This window comes from Amblyomma mixtum, chromosome 3, assembly GCF_055824585.1.
Source record: "Amblyomma mixtum isolate Tamu chromosome 3, ASM5582458v1, whole genome shotgun sequence".
NCBI lineage: Eukaryota > Metazoa > Arthropoda > Arachnida > Ixodida > Ixodidae > Amblyomma > Amblyomma mixtum.
Genome location: NC_143014.1, coordinates 249,364,227 through 249,391,546, shown reverse-complemented (window position 1 = coordinate 249,391,546; position 27,320 = coordinate 249,364,227). Strand labels below are relative to the sequence as shown.

The following is a 27,320-nucleotide window of genomic DNA, read 5'->3' as shown; positions in this document are numbered from 1 at the left end:
GGACCATTTGGAATCCCACACCTGGGTCTAAGCAGTCAGCCCGTTGCCGTTCCGGCGGTCGAGGAGGGCGTGCAAGAATTTATATCCTTTCTTGTTCGCTTATGCGAACTTTTCTGTTCGAGCAAGGCTTGATTATTTTTTTATGTATAAATTGGCGGGAGTACTTTGCACCCAGTGACACGGGGAGGTCCTTTATCCTCTGAATCGCAGGTATGTCCTGAGTAGGTGGACTTTCTCGGTTTACGCTGAGGAATTCGCGCACCACGCTTCGTGTAGTACGTGTCGTATCCCCTGCAGTGGACCACGTGCGCAGGCTGTTTTCTCCGTCGGTCTAACGTCTCCACAGGCGCCGGCTAGGTGACGGCGCGCCTGACCCTGCGCGGAGGTCTCTGATGGCTCGTTGTCGGCGCCCCTCCCGCGGCTGCGAAACTACGTGATCTCGGTAGGCTCAGACGCGACGCGCAGGTCTCGACCTCCTCTGCAGCGACCTTTTTCTAAATATTGGTCTGCAGTGAACAAGAAGAGAACGTCTGCGTTCAATAGCTGAATGGTGGCACGTGCAGATCGCATGACACGCTGGCCTCCACCGTATGCTCTAGGTCCAGGTTGAATCCATGACGAAACAAAACAAAAAAGTGTTCTATAGACGGAACCAGACAACACGCTGTTTAGCAAGACCTTCACATTTCCTTGCGGAGAGTGACGTCACCGTGCCATCGCCCGTGGGAATGCCGTGTAAAGGCACATTGCAGACAACTTTGTGCACATCCATGAACGAAGCGGCAAATGCCCCTCAGAGGTGACCGGCCCAGTTAGAAGCGTCGACCGATTGTCATCACGTCGCTGTTCAATCCATGGAAGGGCATTCGCGGCTTCGTTTTTGGGTTGTAGCCGACGTTAGCGGAATTTCACTTGTTCGGCTTTTTGTGGCTTTTTTGACCTTCGTTCGGCAGCTTAACAACATTTTCAATGCTGGATCCAGACGAACCCAGACTGCGTTGTTTGTTGGTTTTGGGCGAAAAAAATTTTTTTTTTCGTACCGTGGTCTCCATCTTACGTTTGCAAACGGTAGCAAAAATTAGTAGAATAAAAAAAAATTCCAAAAACAATATTTTACGCATGCCTATGAAGTTTTAGAGCGTTAGCTTTTATTTTTTTTATGCACTAACAAAAGGCATTACTCTTTCATAGATGGTATCCTGAAACGAGTTTATTTTTCTTCGAATATAAAACCCGGATAAACGTACAAAACTGTGGGACTTTAATTTTTTTTATTTTATGTTCTCGCACTAGTGACTCCAACTATTTTCCAATATTGTCCGGAAGGCAAAGAAGCCGACAAATATATTTCAGAGATCAGGAAGCGTAAGCCGCTCGTGTCGGAAGAAGTTCGAAAGTTGAGAAAAGTTGCTTTTTGCGGCGTATTCAGCCGCCAGTCGCGTTGTCGTGTGGTCCTAGTAAAAATATGAAAGGTATTACATGGCCCATTCAGTGGCAATTTCTTTCAATCGGAACACTATTTTAAGCCAGAATGTAGCACTGGCGCCCTACTCCGGCGTTGCTTCGTGCCTGCTTTTCACTGCAGTGAATTGTTGCCAGACGGCGTGCATCCTGCCAAACGTAGAAAAATTGCGTTTTTCCACGGTTGCGGTCAAAAAGCTACGCGTCACAAATAACAAGATAAACAAGTAGCGTGGTCAGCCACCACCTGGTTTTGAAAAGGGTAACTTCGGGCAGGAGAACGTCACCCATGAACAGAATAGTCATTGAAAACAAGAAATCGATTTTCTTCAGAATTTTCGCCAACCCTATTTCCTTAAGCATTGTTTCACGCAAAAGGCGCCCGTATGCTGTGAGAGGACATTGCACGTTAAAGATCCGCAGGTGGTCGAAATTGCGCTAATATAGCGTTTCAGTTTCTCCTGCGTTAAGTGGCCCAATTATAACGGCCGTTACTTTGACGCTAATTTAGACTTATTTCAGCGGCAGCGCCTTATGGCACCAAGATATCACTCTACGTTTCGCTACCCGTTAACGTGCCAGCCGTCGGAGTCATGCTACCACATAACACGAGTTCTTCAAAACTGCGCGGCGTGCAAGCTTTCAGGAACTAGTTCCAGTCCCTCTACCTCACACACCGTCACTGTCACAGGCATTCCCACTGGCGAAAAGGGCAGGCTTCGAAATGCACGAAGCAGTTGTTTCATGAGGAAAAGCATCAGAGGACTCCGCTAGTTCACGGATGGCCTTCAGATGGTCGACGGTGGCGGTGTGTGAGCGGTCCATGCCCTTTTTGACCTGGGGGCTTTTTTTTCCTTTGCTTTATCCCATTCTTCGACAGAGAATGCGTGCGTGCATGCGTTCGTGTGTGTGTGGAGGGAGAGGGAGAGAGATAACCCGATCGAAACCCTGGCTTTTTTCGTCACTGCGCAAGTTGACTGCGTACAGTTTCGCTATCACGGGGCTGTACTGTAATTAGTTAACTAGGAATATGAAAACACGCCCCATTTTGGCGACCAGAACGAATACCCAAGATCTTTAGGAGATCAACCCAGATTAAACTGATCGGTTCATGTTACACGAAATGCCTGTTTCAGTGAAAGGCTGCTCCTGCTCCGAACGTCCGGGTGTTGCTCTAGAGGCGTGTGGGAGCGGGACCGTTTGCGAGTGTGACGAGCACAGAAGTCTACGCAGTGGCTGCATGCAGATACATGAATTTGGGTGTAATCGCCAAGGGCGGGAAAGAAGAAGCGGCCGTTTTGCACGTGTGTGTATTTTCAGTTATTTCGGTTCCCGTCCAACGCGTTGCGTCACGCAGTGCACCCGAGGTATGGTGGCTAGACCCGAGGAGTGTGCGCATCGCCGCGCGCTGCGGCAGAAGCAAGGAAGGAGCCCCGTGCGGGGCCGGAGCTCGAGCGGCGGCGCTGCCAAGCTCCGCCCCGGCGCAAGTGGCGTGGGATAATGACTTTCGCACACGACTCGAGTTTCGCGCGAATGTAAACACAGTGGCCGCCGCGTGAGGGGGAGGAGGAGGGGGCCCGCGGGGTGGGAAGTGGCCGCGGGTAATCTTTGACGCGCTGCGTCTGCTGGGTGCCGCGGGCGTGGGTGGCAGAGCCGCGACGCTGCGCGAGGCATCCGGATCGATCTCTCTCACGACCTCCCTTTTCCCTTCCCGAGCGGGGACGACCCGGGCCTTGAGACACTTTTTTTTTTTTTTCGCGTGTCGCGTGTGTGGCGGGAAAGCGCTCTTCGTCCGTCTCTGGGTCGCGGGGGCGTAGGGGGCGGGGCGGTTGTGTGTCTTCGCACTTTTTTTTTTTTTAATTCCTTCCGAAGGGCGCGTCTTTTTTCTCGCATTCCGGGAAGGTTTCCGCAGCTGACTTACGAGCGTTGTTCGGCGTGTCCTGGTGTCTGTTCGGAGCCTTGTGACAGGCCGGTGTCGTGTGTCGTCCGCTGTCTGTCGTTGGTTTTGTCGCGTCGGGTGCCGTGAGAAGCTAGCCCCCTCGTGTATTGCGCGGCTCCTGAACAGAGCTAACGGAACCTCAGTTAGAAACAAAGACGTTACTGGCGGGCTGCTCTGTGGCATTTGGCCGTGCGACCGCCGTGCCTCGGCGAAGCCGTCGTGCACGCCGTTAGTTGGTGTCTTCGCGCGCTGAGTTGACGAGTGTTCAGATGAATGAGTATTCGTGTGACACGTTCTCACTAGGGCGTTAGACGTCATGCGCAAGTGAAATCCGGCGTGCGGAAAGCCGTGCGGAAACACCCGATTGATGGTGATGGTGGTGACGATGAACTTTAATGGCGCAAGGGCGGCTTGGCCAAAGAGCGTCGTGTCGCAAGGTGTTTGGCTGTCAAAGACTCATTTCGCAAGCATTTCACCCTACGAAAGCCGAGCCACCGATCCAGGGGAAAGCGTGTACCCATCCCTGGGCACTGCGGGCTCGATGGAAATGAGAAGGCCGATGCTGAAGCCAAGAGCGCTCTCAGCAGTGGCCTCCGTGCAGTTCTGCCTTTCTCAAGAACGGACTACACTTGTCTTCTTTCGCACTTTATGAAGATGTGCGACGGCGAGACACTTGGCCCAGCCAGACGGTCGGCACACCCGCCTTAAAAAAAAAAAAAAAGACTAGATCCGGCAATTAAATTTTTGGTTCCGCGTGGAATTCCACGGCCTCATTCATGCATGCTTGATGCGTAGACTACGTTTAGACGTCGCTTTCACACGAAAGTGCTTACATTTAATCGGTCTGGCGGACATCCCTGACTGTTCCACTTGTGGCATAACCGACACTATGGAGCATACACTAGTGATGTGTCCTAGTATATCCGCGAGAAAGGCTATAATGTTGGCCGCTTCCGTGAAGCGTCTAGACACCAGGCTTACTGCTAGGCGCTTGGTCGCAGAGTTCGAAAGCAGTCCAGGCAATTCAGGCGTTTTCACTTTTTTTTTTTTGCGACACGGGCCTGGACTTGCGGTTGTGGTACTATCAAATGTGCGTGTACGTATTATCATCTCTCTTCTCACCACATCGTCACCCATCACGACCCTCTTTCATCTCCTCTTCCCCTTTCTCAGCGCAGAGTAGCAGGCCAGATGTCCATTTTTCCGGCCGACCCCTTTGCTCTTCGTGTCATTAAACTTATCTCTCTATCTTGTGCCCTTCGTATCGCTGGTGGGTTGCCCGGTGGCACTGGAGACCGAAACCCTCAACTCCCGCGTAGGAGGATGGTTCTCAAACCACCAGACCACCGCTGCGGCGACATTCGGTCACCGCTGTAGCCATATGAGAGGAAGGTTTTGCTCTCCCCTTCGCCGTTCAACATCTTATCTTGTATCGCAGTGTGCGGCATGGATGCCAGCGTCACTGGAATCGGGGGAATTGTGAGCGCTGCAGCATTTCGGCGGCGGCGGATTTTGCTCGCTTTTGACGCCGACCGGCCAAGGTTGAGCGTATGCCAGTAGGCAAAGTTTTGATCTTCAGTTTGTCGGGCCTACTTCGGCGGTCCGGTGGCGGGAAATGTCGAAGGAAACTCGGCTTCAGCGGTGGATGGCTGGCGAAGTCTGAATAACTGACTCCTTCCGTGCGCGTGATTACCTGCCGAGCAGTGAGCTTTTCTCGGGTTATCTGGCCGCGTCCCGCGTCGTCACATGCGACTTGGCGCTGTCAGCCCGAGGCTGCCGGTGGCGCTTGTTTGAAACGTCGCAGAAGCTGGCGCAGACGCACGCGGCCGGAACGGCTGGTGGGGTTTGCGGGGAAAGTTCGTTTACCACGGCGTGGTTTTCAGCGAGGGATAGGTATGTTAGCTGGAGTATTCAGAGACGTGCGGCGGACGGTGTGTTCGGCGCCCTGTCAGGGAGCGCTCCGTGTATTCGTGAGTTTCACGCGCCAACAGCCACTCAAAATGGCGGACAACTGGATGTTCGCGGACGCCCGACAGGTTCATTTCATTCGTTTCATGATGGTTTTACAGACCCGACGTCAAGCTGCTTGTGCGTCTTTTGGAGGAAGCTGCATCACTCCCTTATAAATAATAGGCTCAGTATCGCGTTTTGGTCGGGGTTTTCTAATGCTGCAGGGCCTTTGGTACGCGGTGATTATGTCACGGGGCAAACACTGCCGGGCTTTTGCAACGCGGGGCTTTTGCGACGTGTGTGTTGCACTCGGGGTGGTGGGGGTAAAAAACGTGCATTCAGAAAATAAGGAGAGTTGTCCGCAAATGGATGGAGCTCTTAGTCCAGGGCCCCAGTGCTGCGCGCTGCCACCCGAGCCCGATCCAGCGGGCGTCGCTGGTTTCTCGGGGCCAATCGTTGTACCCCAGCATGCGTCCCTCGGCGCTTCGGAGTTCGAAAGCACTGACGGGCGTCGGTGGTGCGAAGATTCTCCGGGCATCGTTCTTCCGTGCTCGTGGGCTCTCAGCCGCGCAGTCTAGCAAGCCCGTGCGTGCCGGGGCTCCGACCCGAGAGCGTAACCACTGCACCCGCCGGTGAAAGGGGCGCCTTTCTTGATCAGGCCAATGTGCCATCCCCCCTCCCCTTCCGTTCCCCCGGTCTTGGAAGAAGTGAGACGCCGGAGGGTTTCCCGGCTCGGTCTGCGGCTCTCGCAGTGCCGTGCTGTCGTGGGGAGGAGGGATCAAGGACCCACTGTCGCGTCGGATTTCTTACTCCGCCCGGGATTGTTTATCATTGCTTGGGCCCAGGGCGGGCGTCGCGTAGAATCCGATACCACCCCTGCCCTCCTCCCCCACTTCCGCGCGCGCAAGGGGCCTTCCTTCCTCGCACATGCCTCCGCTCTTCTGGCTGCTGCGGGGGAGGCGGTTGTTCTCGCGCTGACATGTGGTCGCTGCCCTTCCCCTTGCGCCGGTGCAAACGGAACGCGGAAAATAAACGATAGCCGGCCGGGGCATCCTCCTCCTCGCACGTCGACAACTTCTTCTAACGCACCGCTGCTTTTCCTTCTCTTTTTTCTTTTCCTCTCTCTCTCTCCCTTTGCGCCAGAGCCCGGAAGCCCGTCTTGCACGACGCGCCTATCTTCGCGGCGCTTCAGACTGAGGGCGCGGCCCGTGATCCCTTGCCGGGGCGTCGCACTTGTCGCGACATTTTGTTGACTGCCAACTTTTCGGTTCCTGCGGCGATTAATAGGCGGAGGAGGTCGTTTCTGCCTGGCCGTCAACTTCGTCGATCGCCTTCGCGCACAGTTTCACCCCGCTTTGCGTTCACTCGGGCGAATGTTGTAACAGTGGAAGAGGGCGGTACTCGGCGGCGTCCTCTCGAGAAAGCGTGGGAACTATTCCGACAACGAGGCTGGCTGCAGCTGCGGCTGGTCGGTGAGGCGTTGTGGCCGTGCGCGCCGCTGTGTGGCACTGGGAGACTTCGACGCACCTGCAGTTAACGAAGGCATGCGGACGTGACGAAGCCCGCTTGTTTCGTCTGTGCCTTCGTGCGATAGAAACGCGCTGTCGAAAGGACTCCTCCGGTCAGGATTTCGCACTAATAACGACCGTCAAAAGTGCAGCAATCACTGGATCATAGCGCAGCTTCTTCATGAAGCTTTCAGCTGCAGTCTCGCACACTCTTCTCTGAACCTTTTAAACAGGGGCTTAGATTAAGGAGCTTCGTGAGCGAGCTGGTTTAATCGCTAGAGAGTTTAGAACGCTATTCTTATCCGTCCGTAGCTCTATGCATATCTGCTGAAGTCTGCTTCTATTCTGCATTTTAGTGCCGCCGCGCTGATAGCGTAGATTTTTGGCACCGCTTCGCCGCACTTGGCCCCTGCTCTGAAAAAGAATTTGCTTGCCATCGTGTAGAGTCGTAGGTTGCTTGGCATAGCTGTGCGTTCGTTGAGCTCACTGAGAACAAATTGATGTTGGCCTCTGTACATAAATTACCCCCCCCCCCCCCCTCTCTGATGAAAAACACGCTGCTTTAACTGAAAACGAAGCTTTTATAAGCTAGAAAAGGGTAAAAAATGAACTGCCGGTGTCGCCGCCATCGGCCGTTTTCACAGGCAAACTGCGGTGATGGGAAGACCATTTTGAACGTGGATCTCTGAGGCTAGGCTGCACCGCCATTCACCAACAGTGATCATGGACTCCTCTTCTATCGAATAAACACCAACGTAGCTGCGCAGGGCCAAACCATCGATTTTTATCGAAGGCAAAAATTTGATGATCCTCAGGTCGCGGGACGATTCTGGATGTTCGGAGAATCACGCTCATTGCTGGCGCTATTTCAAGGAAACAGTAGCCCAGTCCGTTTCGTCGGCTTTCGCCCCGCCACGATGGCTCAATTGGTTAGGGCCCTCGGCTACTGACCCCGAGGACACGGGTTCGGTCCGGATAGCGGCGGCCGCGTTTCGATGGAGGGGCAGCGCAATGCGCCCGTGTACTGTGCGATGTCAGCGTACGTTAAAGAGCCCCAGGCGGTCTAAATTAATTCGAAGCCTTTAACTACGGCGTCCCTCATAGCCCATGTGTCGCTTCGAGACGTTAAGCTCCATGTAAGTATTTATACCATTCGTTTCGTCGACATAGACTCGCCATGGTGGCTGTGTCCTTTCGGCGTTCTACTGCTGATCCAAGAGGGTCGCGGGGTATAATCCCGGCTGCGGCTACCGAATCTCGGTTGGGGCGGTATTGAAGACACTCCCGTGTGCCGTGCGACTTCAGTGCAGATTAAGGAATACCAGGTGGTCGAAACCAAGCCGGAGCCTTCCACGGCGTCCGTCATAGCTGCGGATTGGATTTTTCTGTTTTCAACCGAAAACGAAAAAAAAAAAAGTACGCCGAATTCCATTTCCGCAATTCGGTTTTAACCAAAAAAGTTCGGCATTCTTGACGTATGGCCGCAGCTAGCGGGCAATCTAGTTACACTCAAAGGTGAAAATGAACGGAGTGTGGGAGACAGGTGCGTGGCGAGATGGTGCGCCGTGGTGACGTATAGCGCAGATTTGTATTTTGAGTTATCTCTCCGTTACGTTACGCGTCTGTGCAGACTGGGAGGCTCAACCTGGTCGCCATACGTCGTCGGCTGTAGCGCTTCTCACTCTCATCACCGGTTTAGGGCAGTTATATACTTGGTTAAGCAGGTGTCTCCACTGCGTACGAGGACATTCGAAAGCATGCTGAAGTGACACGAAAAAGCGTCACGTTCCGGATGCTGGCGGCTAAGCGGCTGTTCTATCCCTGTCGTCAACACGCATGCCACGTAATGCCCCACCTTTTCGCTCAAGCTGGCGCCAGAACCCAGATAATTACACGGCAACCCTCCTTTTTTAGAAATTAACTTTCACTCGCGTATTTCTTCAACAGTTCCGTCATTAGCCTTCCGTTACTTTATTTTTATTGGCGTTAGCATTTCCTTCTGCATGCACAACTGTAAGTGGTTTTACTAGTAATTGGGCGCCATGTATGCGTTCATTTCAGGTAAATTGAGTGCTCAGCGTGACAAAAAAAATCCAAGAAGTTAGTTTTCACTGCGCATGAATACCACATTATATCATCGAAAAACAGAAAAAACGGTAATTCGTCTGTAAGAAATAATGTTCGCCGAAAAAAAAAAATAAACGAAAGCCGCATTCTGAAAGGAACGCCGAAAAATGTCCGCTTAATTAAAAAAAAAAAGACCGAAAAACCCAGTTACACTGTAGTCCACGTGTAGCAATCGGGACTGTGTGAACTCCCCTTGCCCAGGCTTTCGAGTTAGAAAGATCGCGATGTTTCTGTTGCTTCAACTTTGAACGTCCTTATTCTACTTAGTTTTTTTTTTTTTTTTTCAGGAATGAGAAAGTTTGCACAACAAAACACTCTCACGAAGATGTAGTTGGTAACGTCCGTGCGGGTTCCCAGCGCAGTTTCACGCAGCCTCGAGCCATCACGCACGCGAGCTGTTTCGGGTGGTCGTCCCTCGGAGAGGTGCGGTGATCGTGGGTCGCCGAGCCACGGGTGTACCAATCACGGGAATTGCAGGGTTGCCCCAGAACCCGTCCAGGCGCCGCCACAGCTGTCCGCGTCGCGGTCCTGCCGGCTCGGCTGCGAAGCCTCCCCGCGTGGCGGCGGAATGTTTCGACGCGGGGCCACCTGTCGCGGGCGCGCTTCCGAGGCCGGGGCTTGCTGTCTCCCCTCGTCACGAGCCGGTGTCGCTCACCGCCGGAGACGGCGCGGTTGCGTGCATCCACTAGCCCGTCGCCTCGCACAGATTACGCTGCTGCCAACGTTTGCTGCTCCGCACGAGCTAACGGTTTCCCACTGCGCGGACCGACACTGTGCGCTTCAGTTCCCCTGGAAAGCTTGCATCTTGCCTACGTTCTTCTCTGGTGTGCGCTCGGTACTGGGTGACGTTTGTCAAGAGTTTGTCTGCAGAAAGTGCCGGGAAGCTTCGGGGTTCGCGCGCAGTGTCCTAGTTAAAACGGGCTATTGGCACGCGGAATCGAAAACTCAAGAACAAAGCGGCTTTCCTCCGTCAAAGGACTCACTTCCTGTCAATGGCCTAGGCCGATTCTCGTGACGGGCTAGCGTGACAATGCAGGGAGGGACAGATGAAAGAGTATAGTCTCCTCCCTGCGTTGTCACGCCGCTCCCTGCATTGCCACGCTCACAGATGCATGGAAATCGTCCGACGTCATTGGCTAGAAGGGGACCCTTTGACGCGGAAAAGCCACTTCGTTATTGAGTTGTATCCGACTAGAGGACGATTTGTTGCTTATATTGGGGAGTTTTAACGTAGCATGCGCCGCCACCGCGGGGGCGAAGGGTTAATAGGTCACTCTTGGTTAGGGCGGTGAAAGAGTGTGTGTGTGAAGGGGGGGGGGGGGGGGGGGGGCACCGTTTTCATCTATTTCTTAAAACCTTTCTCATCAGAAAAAAAAAATGGGGCTCAGCGTGGTTTTCCCACGTACAATTTTTTGCTGGCCTGGTCATTCTTCTTCGTGACCGCCGCTCCGCGTTTTGGGCGGCCCGGTGGTAGTGTGGAGGCTTTCTGCGCGCTTTCGGCAGCGGGTGTCACTCGACCACCAGCGAGCATGTATGTGAGTGCCGTCCTTTGTCCCGACTGAGCCGAGGTGGGTGCGACGCCTCTTCCAAGGGGGGCAGGCAGAGAGCGGTGGGGTGAGTGAGTCCCATGTCGCAGTGCTGCCTCCCCCCCCCCCCCCTTCCCGCCGTGTCTGGACTTCGGAATGCGCGACCTTGGGCTCAAAAGCGGTGTCGCGTTTCGACGACGACGACGGGGCGTCTCCTCCTTTCCACCCGTCCCCGCAGCGCGCACTGTGACGACGAGACGCAGGCGGCAGTGGTGGTGAGCCCACTTGACGCATTTCTTGTGGGAACCACCCGTTAGAACTGAGCGCCTCCATTACGGGGACTCGGGGAGGAGATCGCTAACGCTCGGTCGGGTGGCGCTGCGAGTTTTCGTCTTCGACACTTTGTGCAACTTGGGAGAATTCGGGCTTCATTAAGCATTCATTTTTCTCCGTCTCGCTACGGTGCACATTCATCTGTCGCCAGGGAGCTCTTGAGCTTGGCACTACGGGCACGCTAACGCATTGCGCGCACTCTGTATCTACTGTGCCGCGACTGTACGCACTGAGCCAATGTGTAAAGTGGAACTAACCGCAGCTTAGTACTTGGGTCTAAGGGTTAGTTGTAGCAAGACAAGCTGACTGATGATCGCTTTTTTGTTAGCCTCTAAGGGGGTAATGGTTGTTCTTTCTGTAGTTAACACTTGTGACAACACTGTTAGTCCCCAAAGAACTAACCTCTGTACAACTTAGTCTTCGGGCTTAGAAATTAGGTTGCCTTCTGTGCTTTCAGACCCGGTGACAGCTCAACGTGCCTCTGCTCTTTCCCCTTCTTCATGATTCCTCGTGCGTTGGGCTCAAAGAGGTACGAAATTTCCCCCGGGACTTGGGCAGCGTACATTAGCTGCTCCTAAAAGGGAGCGCGCTTGAGGACACCTTACTGCCATTTCGCTCCCACATAGCCTTATTCATGTTTGCAGTGTAGGGAGCGATCGGTTAGGCGACCGCAGTGGTGGCCTAGTGGTCTGAGCATCCGCCTCGCATGCGGGAGGTGCGGGGCTGGATGCCGCCGGGTGCCCACCGGTGATACAATGGGTACATGCTGTCCCCTGGTCTGGCGCTTAGGGTGGAATGCTTGGGAAATGGGTCTTTGACCCCACCTTGAGCAAAAGAGAAAATGCCTTGTACCATGGCGCTCTTTGTCCACAGATGCCTTTGCGCCATAAAAATCCATCATCATCAAGCCGGCGTCTGCACGGGTGACATGTGTTTGTCTCTGCTTTCTCGTGGCTTCTTTCGTGCTGGGAAGCGATTAGCGGAGAGTGGTTTCTGTTGGGCAGTGTCATCGAAAGTGCGGCCCGCTTTGGGCTGCTGAGCTGACTAAGTTTTAGTTTCATGTCCCCCCCCCCCCCCTTTTGTTTTGGGGGGGGGGGGGGGGGGGGGGCGTTCAGAAAGCGGCTGTAAACTTTCCTTGTTTGCCTGTGAAACGTGCTCAGCTATGTCCTTGTGCAGATTGCGGTATTTTTAGCCGGTACAGCAGGCAAGCGCTTTCATTTTCGTTTCGCTCATCCTTCAAAGTGCAGTCGCTGCAAGTAGCGCGCCTATGCAAGAGGACAGATTCTGGAATCGTGAAATACTGCTTGGCGTTTCTGTGTGCACACGTATTAGCAGGGCGATAACATACGGTCCCAGTTTGGTTATGCGGACCCAACCCACGTGGCCCAACGATGACGTGCGAAAGGCTGCGAGCGAAGAGAGGTCGCTGAAGGTTCGCTGAAGTGTTCGAACGATGAACGCGCAGCTCGAGTGAGCGAACTTTATCGAAAGTAAATATGCCTTGTGTCCAGGGCCACAGGGAAAGGAAAAGGGTGTCAGGCATCCGACTTGTCCGCGAGATTGCGCCGGAAACGTGGCCCTTGCGCGCGTGAGAACCTTGTCGCCTACTACTGGGCACGTCGAAATCCTAGCTGCGTAGCACGTTCCTGCGCATAGAACTCACGGCCGCGCTGGCAGTTTTTGAAAGAAACAAAGGCGCGAAGATCTCTTCACGGCGCCTGCAACTCCTCTCCGGGTCTCGCCTCTCCTTGCTTTCGGCCCAGCCGCGCTGGCCGGAATGTCTTCGGAACACGTTGCAACACTGGGGAGCGCCGTGGTAAAACACGCCTGCCGCTCGCGAAGCGCGCGCGCCACCGCAGAGCCGCGCTGATTTACGGGCGCCGGGCTTCTTCGGGGGGCGCGCTTGCATCGGAGAAAAGTGGAGTCGTTCGTGGTGGGGGAGAGGGCAGTTGGTACGCTCCCAGCGGTCTCTCTCCTTGGCGCCAGTTCGTCTAGGAGCGCCTCGGCGGCGTGTATCGCGTCGCCGCCGGCGGAAGCGCGGCAGTCAAGGTCCTGGGAACGCCCGCGTCTTGTCTGCCGCATGTGCAGTCACGACCCTGCTGGGTAGAAGTGCCGTACTCAATGCGAACGAGCTGATGGTTCGCTCCACGGGGCGTCACTCATTCACAACTTCTCGCGTCGAGAGGTTCGCGCCGGAACGTAGAGTACAAGCAGAGAGAACCCCGGGTTCGCGCTCTATTACTGTAACTACTGCATCGAACTTCACCGAGGGGATGTGCATCCAGAGCAAAGCTGAGAGAAAGAAAATTGCAGCTACCCGCACGTAGCGCTGGGTGCAATTGTTGTAAGAAATGCGTTCACCGATCGCCCCAAGAACACTTTGTATTCTGTCGGGGCTATCTCTTTATTCACCTACCTCTTCTTCCCCTTCTTCCAACTCACTTGACTAACATAGGCAACCTATCCTCCTGCGTACGCTGCTATGCATACGGTGTACGCTTTTAAAGCCAGGGGCATTGTTCCTTGTCATCCTGCTTATCTCGGGCCTGAATTGTTCTCTGTCGGATCATTGCAGCTTGGACGAACAAGCGAGTGGAAGTCTCGCATGCAAGCCCTAAAATGCATTTCTGCATTGAAAGACAAAACATGCTTCTCGTGGTAAAATAGGAATGTTGGCGCGTACTGAACAACACTGCATAAACACGGGACGAGCGCAGTACCAGATTTAAGAAAATGAGCGTGGGACACGGGCCGGAGGCACGAAAAAGAAAAGCAGTACAAAAAAGGGCTTTTTCTTTTCCGTAGCAAGTTGCTGGGGAAAGTAATTTCACTCGCGTACAATGTTTTTGACGTCTGGCTGACACGGTTGAGGCCAGGTTTCTTCATGGTAAAAGCTTTTATTAGTTCTCGGGCTACGGCATGCTCCTCACCCTTGGTTGGGGGGAATCGTTAATGACATGCTACACCCGGCCTTTAAGAGTATTCGGGCCTTTGCGACACGCATGGTTTTTATCTGTCCCGGGGACAAGGTTATTAAAATGTGTGCCGCAGTTCTGAGGATTGGGATAAATGGCTGGATTTTCTGCGGAGGTGTGCTGGTAACATTATTAAATTAGTTATACTGGAACGCCGGTGTAAAAGTTAGTCTGAGCGGTGTCGGCCGACTCTGCGAACCAGCGAAGCAATTCAGAGGTGTGTGTGTGTTGTATACATGTATACGGTCCGCAGAGCGGAGCACTCGACAATCCAGCGCGAGCTTGGCAAGGGCATGGTGGCTGATGCTTGCGACTCTGCGGGGAATCCCGTTCTGCTCCGACGACGGCAAATGCGTCTTCTCAGGAGTGGGTGTGGCTTTTTACGCACTCGAAAAAAAAGAGCCGCTGGTTGCCAACTTGGACGCTTGTCTGTGTCCCTTTCGCCGGAGTAGCAGTCAACGTTCTAACACTATGGCCAACACTTGTCGCTGGTTGGGGAAACCGCCATCATTTGCACCCCCTCAAGGTCGACGCTCCATCACTGGCTGGAAAGAAGAGTACGTTAGTGTCGTTGCCTTCCAGGCTCATTTTGGTGTCACGTAGCCGAGCGTGCGTCTTTCAGTGGGAGGGTGCATCCCGTCGGCAAAAGGGCTCTGGTGGGAAGGCTGTGACCCAGTGGCGCGCCCCACGGTGGGAGGGGCCCTCCTCGGCGAGCGCAGGGAAAGAGGGAACGCAGTCGCAGAAAGGGCCCCGTGGGAGGCTTCTTTCCCCGGCGGCAGGGTGTGTTGTGTAGTGCAGCCGGAGGAGATGGGGGCCTTTCCTCTCCCGCCCTGGGAACAAACATGCTCGGTCGCAGGTTTGCGTTTTTGGGGCGAGTGAAATATGTGAGAAGAGCGACGGAGGAGCTTCTCGCTGCCCGAGTTCCCGCATCCGTGTCGCGGATGCCGCCGGCACGAGCTTGGGGACGCCGCCGACTGCGCTAAGCGGGGCACTGCCTCTACGGGAACGCTCGGCGACGGTGGCGTCGCCTCTTGGCGTCCTCCGCGTTCAGTTTGCTTTCATCGCTGCAGTGGACACGGCGACGCTTTTTGTGCGCGTACGAGAACGGGCACGCAATTGCGAGTGTTGCAGACTCTTCTGCCAGGGTTCAGCCTACGTCCGATTAGTACGTGCGCAACCTGTTCAAATGTAACAGCCGCAAATGGAAACGGCCAGCTTCAGCGAGGATGCCGACTGTCGCAATGTCTGCAGACCGTAGCGGTGACTCGGGGGTTATGGCGCTCGGCTGCTGACCCGAAAGACACGGGTTCGATCTCGGCCGCCGCGGTCGAATTCGATGAGGATAAATTATAGAGGCCCGTGTGCTGTGCGTTGTCAGTGCACGTTGAAGAACCCCAGGTGGTCGAAATTTCCGGAGCCCTTCACTACGGCGTCCCTCGTAGCCCGAGTTGCTTTGGGACGTTAAACCCCCATACGCCATACACCATACAGACCGTAACGCCATATGGCATTGAGAGAGGGGGAGGGAGAAACGCCAGGAAGAGGGCACTGCAAGCAACCGGTGGTTAGAGTTACTGTATATGCTACCAAAGGTAGCGTATATGCTCCCTGCGGGAGCATATACAGGAACTCTACCGGTGGTCAGCGGCGTACGCTCATCCTTCTTGCTTCCTGAAGTCATGGAGAAGAATGAGATGAATGCGTAGCGTTCTCAGTGTGCAGACCGAGCCGTGTAATTCTTGGCGTAGAAATACTCAGAGGAAAGAATGAGTCGTATAAAGTTGCGGACTGGTGATGCCTGTCGCCGCCATTGAAAGAGCAGATTTCACCGCCCGGCGTTTATCCTCGACTACCGCGGCTAATCGAAATACAGCTGCTTGGCCTGCTCACGCAAAATGCGAAATGTTTTGCGCCGAGGTGTTCGCACAACCGGGAATACTCCGCCTTGCAGCAGCAGTGGCCCTAAGGGTCCAAAGCCGGGTGAATCATATGGGACTGTCGTTTCTGAGCCAACAAGTGGCATGGCGGTTGTATTGTAAGAGTCGGAAGGATCATGTAATACGGCCTTGTGTGATGTGATACTTAACCTCACCCTTGGCGACGCCTCCATATGCTAGGGATCACGCTAGTAACCTCAGTGAGCTGCGTACTTGCTGCCAGCATCCCATTGGAGCTGTATGAGACCGTCTGGTCAAAATAAATCCGCTTTGTAGCTCAGTCGAGTCTCGCGCGAACAAACTCGTTCTGCGGTTTATCCATCAGACCACCAGACTAGTGTCCATGTGTGGGAGCGAGAGTCAGCATGCAAGCAGCGTCAAGTGTGTAGGGTCTCGCATAAGTTTTCCAAGCACGGAATCGATAGAAAAACTTTTTTTTTTCCCGTCACCCCCTTGGATGGACGCCTGCTGTGAACATTGTGAATAGCTGTGGAATGGTTCACGAACGATGCGTCGGGGTGGCACGCACTTGTAAAGTTGTGCCTCCATTAGCGGTATCGCAGTGCATCCATGGCTACATGAAAACAGCGTCGTTGCATATCTCTAACTCTATTTGTTCTCCCGTTTGTGCCGCTTCACCTGAGAGAAAGGGGATCGTTGACCAAGTATTCTGACGTGCGATCCTACTTACGCAGGACGCACTTGCATGTAGGCAGGTAGGAACCGCAAATAAAGGTATACCTCTGTCTTTTTGCGCCACAGAAAGCTTCGGAATATTTGAAAACTGGTGCTCTGTTCTGTCTGACCTGTTTTTATTTGTGATTTGCTTAATTATAACCGTGAAACTTGATGTGAAAAGAATTGCTCCACTATGCGCGATGAACGATGTGAGCTTGTCGTACTGTTAGGAGGTGTGTGTGTGGGTGTGTGGCGGGGGGGGGGGGGGGGGGGTGTAGCTACAGAATAAATTAATTTCGCGTACAGTTTCCTATGAAAAACACTGTCTTCATTGTGCCGGTTTATTCAAAGATTTCGTGGTTCAGGTTGTTCATTGGCTAGCCGTTTCCGCGTGTATATGAGACGGAAGCTTTGCTGCCTGCGTAGCCTGCTTGGTTCCCTTCTGAGCGAGTGTTTCCTCCCTAGTCCCTGCGCAGAAAGTCGACGGCACTCTTCCGGGGCCTGGAATGTAATTGCGCTGGCTGCCCAAGCGGCTGGAGCTCCTTGCGGTCCGGCTGCCGCACCAGTTTCCGCCGCCAAACGTGCTTGCCCGCGGTGCCGTTGTTGGCCGATGCACGCGAGCTCTCTCTCTCTCTCCGTGCGCAGGCTACAAACACTGGCACGCTGACCTGCGCATGGAAGACACGCCGCTGGAGGCCGGCCTGGCCTTCACCTGCAAGCTCAAGTCGGACACGGACTTTCTGGGCCGCCAGGCGCTGGAGCGTCAGAAGGCTGCCGGCCTCCACAAGCGCATCGCCTGCTTCACGCTGGACGAGTGAGCACTCTCTTCTCCTTCCCCCGTTGTTCCCAGCACCCGGGGCGCGAGAGGGGCTTGTCTGTGCGGAAGTTTCGTCCATTCCAGGGGAATAAAACTTGGGGAGTAGGTTGTCCTTACCCTGTGCGCTGCCGTCGTAGTACGGCAGACACTTTTCGGAGTATGCCGCCGTGGTGGCTCAGCGGTTATGGTGCTCGGCTGCTGACCCAAAAGACGCGAGTTCGATCCCGGCCGCGGCGGCTGGAATTTCTTTGGAGGAGAAATTCTAGAGGCCCGTGTACTGTGCGATGTCAGTGCACGTAAAAGAACCCCAGGTGGTCGAAATTTCCGGAGCCCTCCACTACGGCGTCTCTCATAGCCTTGGTCGCTTTGGGACGTTAAACCCCATAAACCAAACCAAACTTTTCGGAGTATGAGCAGTGCGCATCACGTGACCCCTTTTCTGAGGATAAAAATGCTCATGATAAAAAAAAAATCTCACGATCGATATAGCTTAAACATTTTAAACCCGGCGAAAATCCGAGGGGAAGGGAGAGGGAGTGGTCGCCCCCTCCCCTCCAAGCGTTATGCTTCCTCTTCTTCTCACCTGCTTTTGACGACATGAGTGTTTGTGCTCATGCTATAGGGACAAGTATGCCTACCCGGTTTTCTCCGGGCTCGCGAGCTACGAAGAATGTCCAACTTGCACTTTGTTTGTGCTCTTTGAGCCAAGGTCACTTCCAGAGCAGCGAGAGATACCGCTGTTTCATTTCTTCCCGTCCTGCACGAGAGCGCACCTAATGAAGCAGAGTACTCGAGCTTTTCATGCTTCCGTGTAGGGCGCAAAGAGGGAGCTATCGTTGTTTGTGAGGCTGTCAGCTTCACGAAACGGCATCCGCTCGAAGTTTATTCTTCGGCGTCGTCACCATGCGGCGCGTATACTTCCGCGTGGCCCACTTTGGTTCTTAAGGGCTTTCTTTCATTCGGAAGGAGTCAGGTAGACATCCACAGTGGGAGGTGCTTAGGAGGTCTGGCACTGAGGCGGCGCCGCACGCCGGTAAGGCTGCGGCATGTCGCTATTGCTGGCCAAAATCAGGCGAACACGGTGACAGCACTTGCCCAATATCGGGCATCTGGGCTTAGAGAAGCGATGCCGGTTTCCGTTTGTCGAATGCCTCGAGAGCCTTCTTTTTTGTTGATAGAAGTTTTTAAAATGAAGTGATACGCATTCGTAGCGGCTATGACAATGACGAATAAACGTAGTGGCGAGGGAAAAAATTATTTGGTCACTAGCTTTCGTTTACACCAAAGCTGTAGCTAAAGTTTCGTTTTCCCTAGGCAGTGAGGCCTCGCGTTTTCTAAAATTCCGTGTTGCCCCCCCCCCCCCCCCCCCATTTTTTTTTTTTTTTTGTCGCTGCACGTGTCTCGCCGCGCTCTCGCAACGTGAGAACATGTGGATCAGCAAGAGCGGGGGGCGAACTTTTCCAACGAGAGCAGCGCGCGCCACGCCAAGCCTACATCGCGTCCCGCGCGCGCCTTTTGAATTATTGTGTTCGCAGAGCTCTCGTTTTCCCGGATTTGAAGCGGTGCGCTTCCGTCACCGACGCTCGATTAAGCGTGAATCTCTCGCTTTGTTAGACGCAGATCAAAACGATACTTCCCGAATATACCATTCGTAAGCCCAGTAGTAAACGAAAAATCTAGAAATTGGTGAACTCGGGTTTTTGACGAAAATGACTTTGTTGCCTTTTAACGCGTTAAAGAGTATCGACACCACATTTTGGTTGGTGTTTTCTTTGTTACGATGCGTAAGACATTTGTGTGCATGGATCACCACTAGATGTTCGCATACGACCGGTAAATAATTAATAATTTAATTTCTTCTCTAATGTTGTTTCGGTCTCAACAGTAGAACGATGCTTGTGACGTCCAACTTCCGTATAGATCACGTGAGGCATTACAGAAATGCAGTACATTTGCTGCTGTTTCATTCATTTTTATTTATACCTACTCCCTAGATAGGCTGGCTTATGCGTTGTAGTAAATTAAAATGACTAAGCAGTGATTGTATTGCAGTTTTTTTTCATGTCTCTACGTGAGCTATTTAGCTAGCTTTGATTTCGAAGTCATCGTTGGGCTGTTAAAACCGATTTTGCGTGAGAGAAAAAAACTAAATTATAAATTATTGGTCTTTCGTAGGCAAATACCACGTGGTATACTAATTAATGTCTTGCGCATGATAACACGGAAGAAAACATGCAACCGAAACACTGGTGCCCACTATTTCCTCTCTGTCGCTTTAGGGACCGCGGCGTCTTCGATAGAGCATATTCGCAAGCGTTGCAGCGCCCAGCAGTGAACTTGGCGCCGAATAAACGGATTATCTGGCTCCCCCCTCACCCCACCCTCTTTTTTTCCCCGCACGTGTGGACGGCGACCGCGATGCGAACGCGTGCCGTTTCACGCTCGAGAAGCGACCTTGCTCGTTGCGGTGGGCTCGGGTAGAGCCTGACTTCGAAAGGCCGCCAACTAAAGTCTGCCCTCGAGTTGATCGTCGTTGTGATAGGAAGGATGCCTTTGTGCGCCCCAGACAGCCGCTGGTGCCCCAGCGCCGCACCCGCAGTTCGCGTTCGTCCGCGCTTCACTCCGCATCACTCCGTCCGCATCAGGTTGGTGCACATCTGGAAGCAGCCGAGGCGGACTGTGCAAGCACCACCGCGGGGCCGGCGTGAAAAGCCTCACTTTTCTGGACAATGCTGGCTGCCGATGAGCGCGAAAGACGGCCTAAGTGACGCCGCGCGACGGAAGGGACCTGGCGACACTCCGCGAGGCAGCGTAGCTTGTCGGGCCAGTTGGTGCATGGTAAGCGGAAAACCAGCGGAAAGGACGCGTTCACAAACAGGAGAAGTACATAGGACAACGCTGGACGTGTGTATGTACTTGTCCTGTCCAGCGTTGTCGTGTGTACTTCTCCTGCTTGTGAACGCGTCCTTTCCGCTGGTTTTCTGCATACCATGCACCAACTGGCCCGACAAGCTACGCTTCTGACGTAAAGGAAGCCGCCTGACGTAAAGGAAGAGATTGGCTCATGTTCGGCGTTACACTACAATATCGCGCTGTCGACATGTGACCAGTTTTACTGTGCTGAGTGCAGCATAAGCGGTGCTGTCTGGAGGGGCAAACGTTGCCTCGTGCTGTGAAAACTGTTTCATCATCATGCCGTGCGGCATTGGGAGGTGCGAGTGCTACGTATGTGCTCACACTTTAGAGCGGCCGAAAAAGTTCTGTTTTTTTCTCTTTTTTTTCTGTATTTACTGTTCTGCCTCGCTTCGTCATCACCTGGTCGCGATGCGCAGCTAGCTTGAGCTCAGAACTTGTGCGTGCGCCTTGCGCGCTCAGAAAACTTGTTCGTTATTATTTCTGCACATCTCTTTTTTTTTATATGCTCCCCTCACTCAATGCTCTTCGGGGGCCTGTGAGATACTAACAAAATAAATGTGCGCCACTAATCCTGTTAGGCTTAGCTGTCGTGGGGAGGTCGGCCTGAGAAGTCATCGATGGGCGCGCGTGTGCGTTCATTTTAACGCGGTAGCGTTAAAGGCCCCGTTCTCCAGAAAATCCGATGTCGTCGTTGTCGGCGTCGTCGTTGAGAGAGAGAAATAGCGAGAATGGCTCTGGCAGGTGGTGCCCAGAGAGCAACCTAGGAGGCAGGTGGGCCACCTAGGTCACGTGACCTTGAGGCGTCATCACAAACTGCCCACCGGATTGGGAGCAAACTGCCCACTGTGGCAGGTGGCAGTTAAATTAATGATTGGTCGCTAATGACCTGGACCGCATAAGGCCCACCGCTGGGAGAACCTGCCATCGCAGGGCAGTGGCGCATCGCTGTGCTGCTGCACCACTGCGCCAGGAGGGGTATGACGACTCCCAAGAATATGTATGAATGTAAAGTATAGCCAATGACCTTCTGCATATATGGGAAATAACCCTGCAATTTTTTGCCTGCTGCGGATGCGTCCTTCTTTCGTGATCCCCCTTTTTATTTTCCCACGTAATTTTTGAATGCGAGCTCTTCCGTTTTCTTTCGTTTTTCTTCCGTTTCAGCAGACAGCCTTTCGATTACGACGTTCGGAAAGCGGACTGAGTGTGTGAGCAGGAGTCCTGAAGTGCTGCAACACGGTTCATGTTTTCGCAGTGCTGCCACTAATTGCCGTTGTGCTCGTACGTCCTGCTGTGCCGATGCACGGATACCGTGGCCACTGGGGCGAATAACGAGCAGCAGTCATCTTGTGAGCCCGAGGTGGTTTGTGTGCGGACCCGAGTCGGATTCCCCCAAGTGGCATCTCGCGCTTACTCGTCTGCATGGGCGCATACCTCTCGCAATATGACATAATCCTATAGAAATCTAAATGCGGTGTACAGAAGCGCACAGAAGTTGGTCTGCTACTTCATTTTGTGTCTCGAAAGTCGAGGCGACTATAAGCTGCTCCTTTCCCGTTTGCAGTAAAATATAAAAATAGCTGTGTGAATTTTCGTGCATGGGAAAAGATGGTGCGGGAGAAGAGGGGAGGGGAGAATTGGACCCTTTAATGGCGGATGCAGGAAAGATATTCATGTATCTACCTCCTTTCTTTGAGCATTTTACTGATTGACGAACATTTTGCGCGCATTCCATCTTGGCACTCAAGCCGACCCAACGAGTCATTCATTGTCTCGGCGAACCTACAGGGTGACGGGCTTGGGGATCGGGACCGAGGTCTCCACCGCATGAGGATGAAGTGGGCAGACTACGGAGGGAAGCCTTCAGGAGAATTAGCTAACTTGAAGATTTATTTTACATATTTACAACATAACAAGGAGACCAAGAGTCAGAAAAGAAGCGCTGTGACACACTTATATTCCCCAGGCACCTAGCTAGGGAATCCGGTAGCTGGTCGAGCGTCCAATGGGCCTCCAGCCTCTTCATAGGCTCCGCTTCGCGCACACCCCACCGAAGCACGCACAGGCAAGGATGGTTGGTTGGTTGGTTTATGGGGTTTAACGTCCCAAAGCGACTAAGACTATGAGAGACACCGTAGTGGAGGGCTCCGGAAATTTCGACCACCCGGGGTTCTTTAACGTGCACTGATATCGCACAGTACACGGGCCTCGAATTTCTCCTCCAAAGAAATTCAGCCGCCGCGGCCGGGATCGAACCCGCGTCTTTCGGGCCAGCAGCCGAGCACCATAGCCACTGAGCCACCGCGGCGGCTGCACAGGCAAGGAGGAATCTCGGCGCCTTGCAGTCTCGGACTGCGGTTTCCCGCATGCTGACCGGGCCCAAAGGGTCGTTGGCTGCCATGCGGAAAACCTGCCGTGGGAAACACGAAATCTGACGGCTCGCACCGGCAGACTTTTCAGGAGGGAAGGACGAATCAGCCGTGTCCACCCCCGCTTTGTCGGGCCGGTCAGGGGGACGCGGGCAATGGATTGGCTCCGCCGTCGCCTCCGCCGGTGCACGGGAAAGCGCAGTGCGGGAGAAGCACCGCATTCAGCATCACCGGCGAAGGGGATTAGCTGCCTTTGGTCGAGGTACCTCGATGGCGCCTGCCTGGCTCCTCTGACTCCGCTGGCTGGACCTCCGATCACAACAAGGGTCACTGTAATAGTGGTTCATTTTTTTAAAAAGACGGGAAGGTTAAGGTATGAAACCTGGCGCTTCGTACTGGTAGAGTGCAGGACGCGGCTAGAAAGCGCTGTGCACGACGAGAGACGCATGCCTGATTCATAGCGTTGTTCTGCATCATGGAGTGTCCTTTCAGTCTTTCCATCCCGGCACAGTATAGGGCCCGCTTGCACGAAGCAATTTAGGCTGTCTAGTTGCCGTAGAGTCTTATTCGCAGTATATACCCCCCGCTGAACTTGAAGAAATTAAAGACGCATACTGGCTCACTTTGCCGGTGGACGCCTCAACCGCGCCATGTCAGAAAAACACGAACGCCGACTAAAAGCTTGCTTCCAGCTGGCGTATGCAATTTTGTCCCTCAAGGCACGGTTAGGTGCCACCGGTAAAGTGAGCCAGTTATGCGTCTGTTCTTTCCTCAAATACAGCAAAGGGTCCCGACAGCGAACAAAGCTAGACTGGGAACTAACTATCTAATCTTTAACACTGTAAACACCCTCTTGGTTTTGAGGAAAGGAAGTGCGCACAACTGGTTCACTTTGTAGGTGGATGCTTGAATCGCGAAGTGAGAAAAATTGGTGCGCGCGTTCCGCAGGCTTTCGCTGTGTCCTCCGCTATCGCCACGCCAGGCTTTCCTCCTTTTCACAGTGTGGCACGTGACGCTGCGTGGTGTTGCATTGGCTCCGCCGTTGTACCCCCTATGTTTGGCTCTTTTTTTACTAAGCTATTATAGCTATCGCTGTAAAAATGGAAAGACCTTGTTTCCCGAAGCTGCCAGCCTTCCATGCTATTTGGTGGATTGTAATGGCCAGCTTGCCGAATTCCTGTGTGAAAGTATCCCTCACACCTCCTTCAGTGCTCAGCCGGTGGTCTTTCGAACGCAGTGGGATCATGGCTTCTCAGTAGCATGCAGCACAAGCGAAAATGACACTTGATGGCACTGGCTCTTACGGCTTCTATGCTCTGTACCGTAATTGTCCGTGAAGAATGGCTAGACCTTCAACGTGATCTCTTCTTTTTTTCTTTGTTTTGTGACGCAGGCACATTCCACTGCATGGTCTGGAGGCGATCTGGCGCGACGACGAAGTGGTGGGCTTCACTCGGCGCGGCGAGTACGGCTTTGCCTTGGGCAAGAGTCTGGCCTACGGCTACGTGAAGCGACCCGACGGAGGCCCCGTCTCGCCCGAGTACCTGGCTTCGGGCAGCTACTGGCTCGAGTCCCTGGGCCGCAAGTACAAGGCCACCTTCCACCCGAAGGCGCCCTTCGACCCGGCCAACAAGAGGGTCCAGGGTGTCTACGACGAGCCCCTGCCCTGCGACATTTGAACGCGCCGCCTGAACCGTGACCTCCGGATTGCATCTTCCGCCGGAATGGGTTCTGCGCCGCGGTGCAGAGCTTGCTGTAGGTGTAGGCCGAAAGGCTAGTCGCGTTTGGTTTCTCTCGCTGCTGTGGCATCGCAGTCAGTGTAGCCGATGTCTCGCTTTCGGTGCTAGAATACTTTGGCATTTCAAAGTCGCGCTGGCGATTCCAACGCTAACCAGCATTGCATTAGAGCAGCATTTCCTGAAGCATCCCGAGGATGTCGCAATAAATGTTTTCTTTGTTGAGCGTTGAATCGTGTGCGAGAGACTCGTTCCTGCATGTTGCCGAGGGGAGGGAGCGGTGCCCGGTGGAGGGAGGCGCTGCCCGGCCGTTAGTGCGGGCCCGCTCCTCGTCTCTGGCGCCTCATTCATGCGCCCCGGGTGCCGCGGCGGCGTGGAATGTCCGACCGTACACAGGGGCGTCGTTGCGTCACCCGAGCCGCTGCGGTCGTCGTCTGCCCCGCCAACCGGTTTTCGCGCTGCTGTCCTCGCGTTGTTGTCGTCTTCTGCCGATCGGCGAGTCGGTCGGGCGGAGTCGTCGACACGCGTCGTCGGCTTCCAGGAATCGATAGATACCTGTTGAAAAAGAGCTGCCGCCGCCGACTTTTCGGGACGTCGCCTCGCGGCCAGCCCCGCGAACCGTGCGGTTTCTGCCTCCGATCGCGGGCGCGCCGCGTATACGCCTTCTGTACTGGGCGAAAGAGGCTGAATTACACACTCGCACAAAAAAAGGGCACCGCAGCGGAGGCCACGGCCGAGTGCGCGACGAGGGTATCATCAATGGAAAGGCGGGTCTGTCTGGCTTCTGTTCAGTCTCTCTCTTTTTTTTTCCCCCCTCGAAGCCTCGGAATCCTGTCGGCGTGCTCACGAGAAGATAGATCGCCCGCTGATATGTTGCCTTGGCCGTGTCGCGAGATCTGAGGGAAAAGGCGCAGTGTACGATGAGAATCTCGCAACCTGCAGCTACGCTCGGTGCCGAACGCGTAAACATGTGCGGCCGTACCCTTGGCAGCACTGCGTGGCCCTAGTCCCGTTCAGCGGCACGGCGATATGTAATTGCTACCCGCACTTGCCGAGTGGTATTGAGCCCCCTGCGTTGCACCCGCGGACACGTGTAGCCGCGGGCGTTGCGGCCCATAGCAACTGCGCACGGTAGATGGGATCTGCGCTCTGCAGCGAAAAAGAGAGAGAGAGAAAAAGAACAAATTTTTACGGTAAGGGAGCATGCTTGCGAATTAACGAAAATCCTCTCGACTATGTCGGGACTTTAGCCCTGTAATGGCGAGCTATGACAATGTCGTGGAAACGTTCAGGATTTCGTCGTTACTCGTTCCCTGCATTGGAGGAACGCAAGAAACTGGTAGACTTAGTGATGAAAATGTCATTGTTGTAGAATTGAGAATAGGATATTAATTTCTAGTTAGTTTATGCGGTTTAACGTCCCAAAGCGACTAAGGCTATGAGAGACACCGTAGTGAAGGGCTCCGGAAATTTCGACCACCTGGGGATCTTCAACGTGCACTGACATCGCACAGTACACGGGCCTCTAGAATTTCTCCTCCAAAGAAATTCAACCGCCGCGGCCGGGGTCTAACCCGCGTCTTTCGGGTCAGCAGCCGAGCACCATAACCGCTGAGCCACCGCGGCGGCTAGGATATTAATTTCTATACGCCTGAAAGCATTGAAATTGCGCGGACGTGCTCAGCTGCGTCCAGTAAATACTGACGTTAGAAATTATTCTGCAGTTTTTGAAGCGGCAGAGTCTCCCGTTGAAATTTTAGGTCGTCTTAAGTGCATACGGTTTTAGCTCTTGCGGTGGGGGATCTTACACCAGGCCTCCTGAATCTCGAGCAGCTTAAACTGACTTCGCTTCGATAAATATGCTGGAATGCGCGGTTCGTACAAGGCGACGGGTCTTTGATGTTCTTTTTCGGGGCATAAACAAGGACATTGCTATTCAGTTTCAGCGCGAGGCAACGCTGCAATAAATTGCTTCCCGAGTGCACGTATCCCGTAAACTTTTGTTCCAGACTGTGTACGTGATGCGCCGTACATTAGGGGGCTAAAAGAAAAGCTCGACATGCGTGCCGGTCCTCGCGGCACATTTGCACGCCGCGCACGGTGGTCGTGGGCTGGCTGGCTGCGCGATAACGCCGACTTAAATTAAGTGCTACACTTTCCCGTTTGCTCGCGTTCGTTTAACTCTTCGCTGGCGGCAGTGACCGGAGCGCGGGTTTGTACTCAGACGTTATTAACGGTGCGCCGAAGACGGCGCGTCGAGAATTAGAATACAGTCGAGAGCAGTTATAACGAACCTGACGTTCACGCGGATTGCATTCGTTGTATCCGAAGATATAGACCTATAAACCCAGGTGAAAACTAGCATTTTTCCCGAAAGCTGTCGGCTATACGGTATGATTTCTGTTTTCTTTCACTGGTGCGCACCCCTCGGCCGCTCGTCACAAGGGTGACACAGTCTGCCTGCGCGCTGCACGCACGTGGCAGCAGCGCAGAAGGGAAAGATCCGACTGGGCAGGCGATGAACGCCATGTGAACGGGTGGGCTAGTAAAGGGTATAGGGGACCGCAGCTTCGCAGGGGGGCGCTGCGGACGCCAGTGAAAAGCGCCCTCTCCGACTGACTCCGTATTTTTGTCCGGGCAAACCGGTCACCCCTCCCATTGAGTAGCTGCGCGAGCAGCGCGCTTTCCTCTGAAAAAAAGCCAGTTCTGCACGTACTTTGCACGTGTTGGCCAGCGTGCAAATCTCTTTGTGCAGTCCCGAGCTTTTTCCCTCGTGCTTGAACGCTGGCGAGCTTCAGAGGATAGGGAAGCGCACCTGAAGTTTGCTCCCACTGCACCAGCGCCACTTCTCCCCTGCCGGTCATTTTGGCGTTCCTGTCCGGGCACGTCGCGGGCGGAGCGCATTGAGCCAGCAGCCTGTCGACTGGTACGCGCGTGCTGCTCGCGCCGCTGACACTCTCTCTTTCATTGTGAGTACGCGCCGACCTGCTCGCGGGCGCACAAAAGTGTTGTTGCCGCTCGCTGTGAATTCCGCGACGTTCTAAGAGT

At 54.0% G+C, this 27,320-nt stretch overlaps 1 protein-coding gene across 2 annotated transcripts in view; it reads left to right on the top strand.

Moving 5' to 3' along the window:
• The window catches only part of Sardh (Sarcosine dehydrogenase), an 85,863-nt gene extending 61,358 nt beyond the window's left edge, over window positions 1-24,505 (top strand). For both annotated transcript variants that reach the window (XM_089583270.1, XM_089583269.1), the window contains exons 18-19: window positions 17,080-17,248; window positions 23,930-24,505. In XM_089583270.1, the coding sequence (XP_089439396.1) occupies window positions 17,080-17,248; window positions 23,930-24,215 (455 nt within the window). In that variant the 3' untranslated portion in view covers window positions 24,216-24,505. The remainder of the gene's footprint in view (window positions 1-17,079; window positions 17,249-23,929) is intronic.
• The last annotated feature ends 2,815 nt before the right edge of the window (window positions 24,506-27,320 follow it).